The following is a 9704-nucleotide window of genomic DNA, read 5'->3' as shown; positions in this document are numbered from 1 at the left end:
CAAGTTAAGAATTCTAAGAGATTTTTGCAAAGTGTGGTTTCTCAATACAAGAATGAGCTGAACGCCTCTGAAGAGGCTCCTCTGTTCTTTTCTTAACAGAACACTTGCTGCAAACTTCTCTGGGAGGGTCATCCAGTGGAGTGAGCCTATAGGAGGAAAAACCAAAAGCCAGGGCTCTGGGCTTATCTTTAAAAAAAGAGAGAAAGAAAGAAAAGGGGGGGGGGATAAAAGGTTAAAATATAACCTCTCTCTCTGCCCATCCTTAGAATTAGACTTTCCAGTGAAGTCTAGTTCCCTTTCCTGGTAGATATAATCCTAATTAAAAATAAATTACATGCTGTATAGAACTTGAAATGGAAAAGATAATCCTATTACATATGAGAATGTATCCTGATTTTCTTTCCCGCTAAACTGTGGGAGATATCAGATCACTCTGAGCCCCCATTGTCGCGGCTTTGAAAACTTTCCTAGAGCCCTAATCCGTCACGTGACGCCTGTGTCAATCTCGGTGTCTGCACGCGAGTTTCACAATGCCGGCATTAGGCTCGGTAACAGAAACCCAGCTTCGCGGAGCCCGCAACATTTGCATTCCGAGAAAACGCCGGCCATTGTGGAGCTGTGTTTGTTCTCAGGATTGCGAGACAGTTGCGGGCGAAGTTGCTAAAACCAAGAGAAAGGGCTCCTTTGAGCCTGCCCAGACCTTTTGGTATGATAACAAGGCGATTTGAGCGGCTTTTGTGGGGCGGGATCAGCGCAAGGTCCAGCGAGCTTCCCTCCTCCTCCTCTCCAACCCCACCTCTGCAACCCCACTGACAGTTTTCCTCCCCGGGGAGCTGCCGAGAACGCTGGAGGGCTATTTTAAGCCGTGTTTCCATAATCTGGGGGCTGCCCGGGGCCGAACGGAGCTCTCTCTGCTCGCGTGCCTTCACACCTCCACGCCGGCCGGGAAAAGCCTCTGAGCCCGCTCGGCAACGGCGCTCAGACTCTCCTCCCCGGGCTCCCAGACCCGGGCTCCGCGCTCTCGGCTCTGAGCTTCTGGCGCCGCCACTGCCCTTGCCACTTCCCAGCGGCCGAGGACCTGGCAGCCTATAAAACGCTTTGAACCCTCTACTGGCCGCCCTACACCCCTCCTCTGCCTCCTGGCTTTTGCCTGCTCGCTCACACTTCCCATTTCCCACCTCCAAGCACGCCTTCGTTTATTCCAGTCTTGAACGATCATTCTAACGCAGAAGATCTTTGAGTAAAAATTTCAGGTATTCTGAATCTCTGGCCAAACAAAAAGACCCAAACTTATAATTGCGCGCGGCTGGGTTTCCGTGGTACAAGCCAGAACTGCGAAGTGCTTCGGGGGCAGGCGACACAAGGGGCGCAGGGGCCATTGGCGTGGGGTCTGGCTCCCAGTCACTCTCGGGCAGACTCTGCTCCCGGGAACCGTGGAAGATACTACTGGTTCTTTGGGACTCCAACCTCAGGGTGCGGTGCCTCCTTTGCCCCTTCCCAGGGTTCTCCACCCGGCAGCAGCAACACGGCTCAGGCCGGACCCCAGTGGGTTACGCTAGCGGAAGCGCTGAGGCCGCTGTCCACCAGCCCAGTTCTGAATCTGTTTGTGTCTAGTGAGGACAGCGGACGTGAGTCTGGGAGCGCCAAAGGTAACCGGCAGGCCCAGGCCAGGGTAGGGGTGTTCCGAGGCTCAAAAAGAAAACAATTCTTCCGTCTGCGTATACCCCCCAAGGAAGCTCTTTTGGGTGGGGGAAAGAGGAGAGAGCAAGATATTAAATGGACTTGGGAGGTGGACAAAGTGGACCAGACAGCCGAGAATTGGGCTCCTGTAGGGGGCGTTGCCCTTTCCATGTCCCCGCACGGCTGCATAAGCCTGGCCACATTGCATTTAGCATTCCCTGGGCTGCATGGTGGAGGAGGAAAGGAGGAGAACCGTGAAGCAGGACGGCTCCGAGTAGGTCCTCAGCTTCCCTCTTCCCCAATCTCATAAGAGTTTTCATTTATTGATGGCTGTGGCTGCATTTTCTGCTCCCTGACTATGCCAAGCACCTGCCTCACCCTCTCCCACCCCTCTGCCCACCCCACTCCCTGCTTGGTCTCCCCACTCTAGGGGAACTCCTGATCCTCTTCTGAAAAGATCCTAAAACAGTTTGAGGGAAAAGAAACATGAATAGGATGCTGATAATATGATCAAAATGGGGATTCTGAAAAACGTTTACTGAATGCCGTCTGTAACCCATCGAGTTAAAAAAAAAAAAAAAGACCTCTTCTTGAGCATGGCTTTTGTTTTTTAACTCTCCTCCTTCGTGTGTACATAGGCTGCTCAATAAAGCCCTTCAGTAAGAACCATTAAGAATCTGTCTTGTTTCGGATTGGAGCCCCAACTCTCCGGCCTTCGGAGATGGGAGGGGACTACCTCTGAGGCCAGCGCAGCCCCTGGTCAGCCCCAGGACCCGCCGAACCCAGAGTAGGGCATTGCCCGAGCTCCACTTCCCTAGGCAGATGGTTAAGTTCCTCCAGGTTCGTGCCAGGTTTCAACGTCAAGCTGTGATTTTGTTCTTCTGGAATGGGATGAGTGTTGCTTCCCAGAGAGGCCCTATTAGAACAGAAAGAAAATCCTCTAAATAGGCGGAACAAGGCATCAGGAGGGAAAGTTCTCTAAATGCACTTTTAATACGAGCCGGGTATTGTGTGGAATTCAGCGCCCATCACCGTTTAGCCGGAGAGTTATGGCAGTGATTGGGGATGAATAGAGGAACATAATGGATACATGTGGCGTTTGCTCATTATATTCAAGTTAGCCCAACTCCGCTGTGGAAACTGTTCAACTTTCTCTCCCCTTAGCTTGTCACAGTGAAATAATACAGACATTGGTGCCTCCAATGGGATCGCCTGCCACGCCATTCTATTTCCACTGCTAACGAGGGCTTCATAAGCCTTTGATACAGTCTGATCTTTGAAACCTTTCCAAATCTCCTCAAGCTTATGCTAAATCCTATTTGGAACTTTTTTTTTCCTTGCCTGCTAGCGCCCAAGGCTTAAGAAAGCCATTTGGACAGTGACATGCATACTAACATATCGCAGGGCTCTTTTCTGAAAGGAAAGTAGCAGCTCTGATCACCAGGGCTCACACGAGCAAAACACAATTGTGTACACAAATTTGAATAAAATCAATTTTCCCTTATCCTTCAAGCTTCTTAATCGAGAGGCTATTCCGGGCGCCGGAGGAAGCTGGGAAAAGAAAGCAGAGCCTCACTCCGCGGAGCAAGCCTGTGGCTAAGAGGCTGCAAGAGTTTGGAAGCCTCGGAAACGCAAAATGCAGAGGTGAGCGAGAAGGGGAATCTGGACCCAGCGGGGTGAACCCGCAGGGTATTCGTCCTTAGTTCCCGCAGCCTGAACCCAGAGAGGGGGTGGGGCGGACCGGGGTCTACAATCAGCTCCTTTTACTCCCGGATCCCTGTACCAACTCCTCCACAGCAGAATGCTGACAGGAAAAGGGGGGGGGCCAAAAGGAATTAAAGAAACAAAAGAAAGATTCTCTATTTTCCTTTCTTGTTTTCCCCTCTAAGCCTTTCCACATTGAAGGGATTGTTAGAGGCAGGCGGAGGAGCGGCGCGAGAGCGAGGCGGCCATTGGCTGCCAGGCTCGGGTGATTTGCATATCGGCGGCTATAAAGGTGAAGGCTGAGCGCCGCGGCACAGCTCCAGTGAGAAGGGAGGGAGAGGCGCTGGGTGAGGGCGGGTCCGCGCGTCCTCAGATCCTGTCAGAGCCGCCGAGGTGCAGCTCGCAGACTTCTCCCGCACAGGGATCGCAAAGAGCGTGGTGCGGAGAGCCTGGCATTCACGGCCAGACCTGCAAACCCAGGAAGACTCTGTTCTTTAGCCTTCCGGAATAGCACTTAGGGCTGGAGGCATGAGTCCCGTGAGGCAGGGGGGCAGCCCCTTCCTTTTCCCCTTGCAGCTCTTCAGCCTCTGCTGGGTGCTCTCAGTGGCCCAGAGCAAGACAGTGCGGTACAGCACCTTCGAAGAGGATGCCCCTGGCACCGTCATCGGGACTCTAGCCGAGGACCTGCACATGAAAGTGTCTGGAGACACAAGCTTCCGCCTGATGAAGCAGTTCAACAGCTCTCTGCTCCGGGTTCGCGAGGGCGACGGGCAGCTGACCGTCGGGGACGCCGGCCTGGACCGTGAGCAGCTGTGCGGCCAGGCCCCGCAGTGCGTGCTGGCCTTCGACGTGGTCAGCTTCTCCCAGGAGCAGTTCCGGCTGGTGCACGTGGAGGTGGAGGTGAGGGACGTCAACGACCACGCGCCGCGCTTCCCTAGGGCCCAAATCCCCGTGGAGGTGTCCGAGGGTGCGGCGGTGGGCACGCGCATCCCCCTGGAAGTGCCGGTGGATGAGGACGTGGGAGCCAACGGGCTGCAGAGTGTGCGCCTGGCCGAGCCGCACAGCCCCTTCCGCGTGGAGCTGCAGACGCGCGCAGACGGCGCCCAGTGCGCGGATCTGGTGCTGCTGCAGGAGCTGGACCGAGAGAGCCAGGCGGCCTACAGCCTGGAGCTAGTGGCCCAAGACGGCGGCCGTCCGCCACGCTCTGCCACGGCCGCCCTCAGCGTGCGCGTGCTGGACGCCAACGACCACAGCCCGGTCTTCCCGCAGGGCGCAGTGGCTGAGGTGGAGCTGGCGGAGGACGCGCCCGTGGGCTCCCTGCTTCTCGATCTGGACGCGGCAGACCCCGACGAAGGCCCCAACGGAGACGTGATATTCTCTTTTGGCGCCCGCACACCGCCCGAGGCGCGCCGCCTCTTTCGGCTCGACCCGCGCTCAGGCCGCCTCACCCTGGCTGGGCCGGTGGACTACGAGCGCCAGGACACCTACGAGCTGGACATCCGGGCGCAGGACCGGGGCCCCGGGCCCCGGTCCGCCACCTGCAAGGTCATCGTGCGCATCCGCGACGTCAATGACAACGCACCGGATATCTCTATCACCCCGCTGGCTGCCCCCGGTGCACCAGCCGCCTCTCCCTTCGCAGCTGCTGCTGCCGCTGCTGCGCTGGGGGGAGCGGACGCGACTTCTTCAGCTGGGCCCGGGACGTCAGAAGCTGGCGCCACCTCTCTGGTGCCGGAGGGGGCGGCACGCGAGAGCCTGGTTGCTCTGGTCAGTACCTCGGACAGGGACTCGGGAGCCAACGGGCAGGTGCGTTGCGCCCTCTACGGGCACGAACACTTCCGGCTGCAGCCGGCCTATGCCGGCAGCTACCTGGTGGTGACCGCGGCGTCGCTGGACCGCGAGCGCATTGCTGAGTACAACCTGACTCTGGTGGCTGAGGACCGCGGCGCGCCCCCACTGCGCACTGTGAGGCCCTACACGGTGCGCGTGGGCGACGAGAACGACAATGCCCCGCTCTTCACTAGGCCAGTCTACGAGGTGTCGGTGCGCGAGAACAATCCGCCAGGCGCCTACCTGGCTACGGTGGCTGCCCGGGACCCGGACCTGGGCCGCAATGGTCAGGTCACCTACCGCCTGCTGGAGGCCGAAGTAGGCCGAGCTGGGGGCGCAGTATCCACCTATGTCTCTGTGGACCCTGCTACCGGAGCCATCTATGCGCTGCGCAGCTTCGATTATGAGACTCTACGCCAACTCGATGTTCGCATCCAAGCTAGCGACGGTGGCTCCCCTCAGCTTTCCAGCAGCGCCCTGGTGCAAGTGAGGGTACTGGACCAGAACGACCACGCGCCAGTCCTGGTACATCCGGCGCCAGCCAATGGTTCCCTAGAAGTGGCGGTCCCAGGGCGCACAGCAAAAGACACGACCGTGGCGCGAGTGCAGGCCCGAGATGCAGACGAGGGCGCCAACGGGGAACTGGTCTTCGACCTGCAGCAACAGGAGCCGCGCGAAGCCTTCGCCATCGGCCGCCGCACGGGGGAGATCGTGCTCACTGGCGACCTCTCCCAGGAGCCGCCAGGCCGAGTATTCAAGGCCCTGCTGGTCATATCCGACGGCGGCCGTCCCCCTCTCACCACCACCGCAACTGTGAGCTTCCTAGTAACAGCAGGAGGCGGGCGCGGGCCAGCTGCACCTGCCGGTGCGGGAAGCCCCGAGCGCTCCCGCCCGCCTGGCTCTCGGCTGGGGGCGTCTGGGTCGGCGCTACAGTGGGACACGCCGCTGATCGTCATCATCGTGTTGGCCGGGAGCTGCACGTTGTTGCTGGCCGCCATCATCGCCATCGCCACCACCTGCAACCGCCGCAAGAAGGAGGTGCGCAAAGGGGGGGCCCTCCGGGAAGAGCTGCCCGGGGCGGCGGGCGGCGGATCCTCGGCTCCCGGCTCCCCGGAGGAAGCTGCCCGGGGAGCCGGGCCCAGGCCCAACATGTTCGACGTGCTCACCTTCCCTGGCAGCGGCAAAGCGCCATTTGGCAGCCCCGCGGCCGACGCGCCCCCGCCCGCGGTCGCCGCGGCCGAAGTGCCGGGCTCAGAGGGCGGCAGCGCCACTGGGGAAAGCTCCTGTCACTTCGAGGGGCAGCAGCGGCTCCGCGGCGCGCATGCCGAGGTGAGGCCTTCCTTCGGCTGGGCGCCCCCCTCGGTGCTCCGGGGACAGTCTGGGGGAAGGGAGTCTGGAGGGATAGGGGTGGGCGCGTGAAGGTAGACGCTTAACCTGTTGCATTTGGTTTTTGTTTCTTGTCCAACCTTCCCCCATTCCCTGCTACAGCCGTACGGTGCCTCCCCGGGTTTTGGGAAAGAGCCGGCGCCCCCTGTGGCTGTCTGGAAAGGACACTCTTTCAACACCATCTCCGGCCGAGAAGCAGAGAAGTTCAGTGGCAAAGATAGCGGCAAAGGGGACAGTGATTTCAACGACAGTGATTCCGACATCAGCGGGGACGCTCTGAAAAAGGATCTCATCAACCACATGCAGAGTGGTGAGGACTCTCTTTTTCTCCCACCAAATTCAGTATTCCTCCCGCCTCCCCTTCCCCACTGCTTGCCTCCTTTCAATCTTGGTTCCCAGCCACTCCATTTCCGGATGTTGGCCTGCCTCATACAGTAAATTCCAAAATGCTAAGTGGAAGCAGTCCCACCACTTGAATAACGCACACCTCCATCCTCTTAGGCAGCAGCCACCAAGGTTTGCCATCCACAAAGGGAGTTCTGTTTACCAATTGTTTTTGCTTCCTGCTTCCTTCTACACCATCTTTGTTAGGGTGGCTTTACAGGAAGCAACTGTGCCTTTCAATTCTTGAGGCATGGCGTTCCTCATTATACCTACACACTTGAACTGTCCCTTTCAGCCACCCTGACCTAGGCTGACATTCTGCAAATGAAAGCTTAGGTGTGTGTATCTCAGGAATAATCATCATGCTCTTTCCCTTGCCTTTTATGTTAGGATTGTGGGCGTGCACCGCTGAGTGTAAGATCCTGGGCCACTCTGACCGCTGCTGGAGCCCATCCTGCGGAGGGCCCAACGGGCATCCCTCACCTCATCCACCAGCTCAGATGTCAACCTTTTGTAAGAGCACGTCCCTGCCTCGGGATCCTCTGCGCAGGGACAATTACTACCAGGCCCAGCTACCCAAGACAGTGGGGCTACAGAGTGTCTATGAGAAAGTGCTGCACAGAGACTATGACAGGACAGTCACTCTGCTTTCCCCTCCCCGTCCAGGTAGGCTCCCAGACCTGCAGGAGATCGGGGTACCCCTCTACGAGTCTCCACCTGGCAGGTACCTGTCCCCAAAGAAGGGAGCTAATGAAAATTTGTAATCCCATGCTGCATGTCTTCACACATATACAGCTCACTCCGAGAAGCCCCTAAGTTATTGACTGGTTTCAGTGTTGTATATATAAATATGCAAGATGTGCCTTAAAATGAAGTTGTTGGAAGCTTTTTCCAATCACATTGGTACTGTTTGGTATTTGCAAACAAAAAATGTAGTTAATGTAATTTTTATGAAATGTGTGCAGTATTTAATTTTTCTTATCACGCTTTTGACTTTAATTTCACTTGCAGCTTGCCATTTTCTTAGTGTTTTTAACCTGTACATTGTGTAATGTAATGTTTGTATATAATGAAATTTTGTTATATTTTTATATGATAAAAGCTAAAGTGGAAGTTACTGCCAAAGGAACTGTCTGTAAGACAAAAAAAAAAAAACAAAACATGTTGGAATTACTTAATGGAAATTTATCTTTCACCTGAAACAACCTAGTGTTTGAGAAATTTTGCCTTGCCAAGTATAACTTGTATATCTTAAGTCTGTGGTAGATTTCAAGTTCAATGTTATTTAATTACATTTGGTTTTCTGTAAACCATGTCACCTATAAGCACAGTAATAAAGGATTTGTCATGTGTTTGAAGAATCTGCTAATTGGTTCTCATGAAGTTGCCTATATCTAGACGTTCATAAATAATTGGAGTACCAGAATGAAACCTTCTTTCAAGTGCTAATTATTTGGGCATTATAATCATTCATGGCAATATTAAACCTGAGAGATGTCCAGTATTGCAAAATCTTACCCAAATTATTAAAAATTTTGTATTGATTTTATAAAGTCTGTCCATCCCCATATACATTGGGCACTTTATAAAATTCTTGCCTTCATATATTCACTCAATGAATATTTATTGAGCACCTACCAAAAAGTAAAGAATAGTTAAGTCTGGGTTCTTTACTCACCAATTAAACAAACATCTGTAAAACTTTTACTAGCTGCCAGTAACTACTCTATGAGCAGGAGTTGGAGATGAAGAAGACATTGGCCAAAAAAGCTCTCCACTTATTAGGAATATTAGTATCAAAAAGACACTCAGATTTATGGGCAAATAGCATGATTCCTGAGATTTGGCTTTAAAATGGTCTGGGCGGGGGGGAAACACACAGAAGGCTATATGAATTGCTAAAACATTAATAGTTGTCAATGGGTACAACAGGGCACATGTGAGGCCGGGATAATTTCATCAGTCTCTGTATATGTTTGTGTTTGAAAATGTGCATAACGGAAGGTTTTATAAAAAAACATTCGAGAGGACTATCCCTGTGGCTTACACGCAATACATAAAAGTGATTATAATAATGAAAACTAACATTTACTGAGCAAGCTTTTATGCGAGCAGAGTTCCTTACCAAGCATTCTGAATAAATCAAATCATTTAATCTTCAACCTCCCCCCATGAGATGAGAACTATCATTAACTCTATTTTGCAGATAAGGAAACCGAGGCACAAAGAGGTTAGATAAAATGCCCTAAAGCACATAGGTAACAAGTGGCTAGGCTGAGATTCATTCATTGATTACTCAGAGCAAAAAATAAAATAAGTTGAAGCAATGAAAAAAGTTGCTTTTTTTTTTTAACTTGAAAGAAACAAAGAGTTAGGTGGAAAAGTCCCAAAGCCTTGCCTTTACTGCATGATTATTGTTTAGCCTTTTGTATTTGTGAAGTGCCTGTGTTTCTTTATTACTAATTATAGAGTGTGAGGCACTGTAATGAATAGAGAAGCCCTCAAAGCTGCCTGTTGAAGTCATAATTGAAAACAGTGGTGGCTTCGAGTTGAACAGCAGGGTGGGCTCACACAAGTGCTCCACCACCCACAGCCTGTGCAAAGTTCAGTTTCTGCAGACAACAGAGCTGCACATGCGCCTGACAAGCCCAGACTGCCCAGACCTTAGGTTCTGCAAGAAAATATTACAGCTCCAGAGGCATGATGCCCAGGGGAGAGAC

General features: G+C 53.6%; 1 protein-coding gene across 2 annotated transcripts; it reads left to right on the top strand.

Annotated features, from left to right (window-relative positions):
* Positions 1–3699: 3699 nt before the first annotated feature.
* On the top strand, positions 3700–8345 carry PCDH8 (protocadherin 8). 2 transcript variants are annotated; one of them, XM_003790153.2, is made up of 3 exons: positions 3700–6252; positions 6703–6910; positions 7375–8345. In XM_003790153.2, the coding sequence occupies exons 1-3, from the start codon at positions 3913–3915 to the stop codon at positions 7746–7748; spliced, it is 2922 nt and encodes a 973-aa protein (XP_003790201.1). In that variant the 5' UTR covers positions 3700–3912; the 3' UTR covers positions 7749–8345. The 2 variants fall into 2 exon arrangements, with proteins under 2 accessions (XP_003790201.1, XP_003790200.1); XM_003790152.2 differs by having other exon boundaries at positions 3700–6543.
* Positions 8346–9704: the final 1359 nt, after the last annotated feature.

Source organism: Otolemur garnettii, unplaced genomic scaffold (assembly GCF_000181295.1).
Source record: "Otolemur garnettii isolate 467f Iridium unplaced genomic scaffold, OtoGar3 scaffold00040, whole genome shotgun sequence".
Taxonomy (NCBI): Eukaryota; Metazoa; Chordata; class Mammalia; order Primates; family Galagidae; genus Otolemur; species Otolemur garnettii.
The sequence above is the reverse complement of the archived record's forward strand: the minus strand, read 5'-3'. Positions and strand labels throughout refer to the sequence as shown.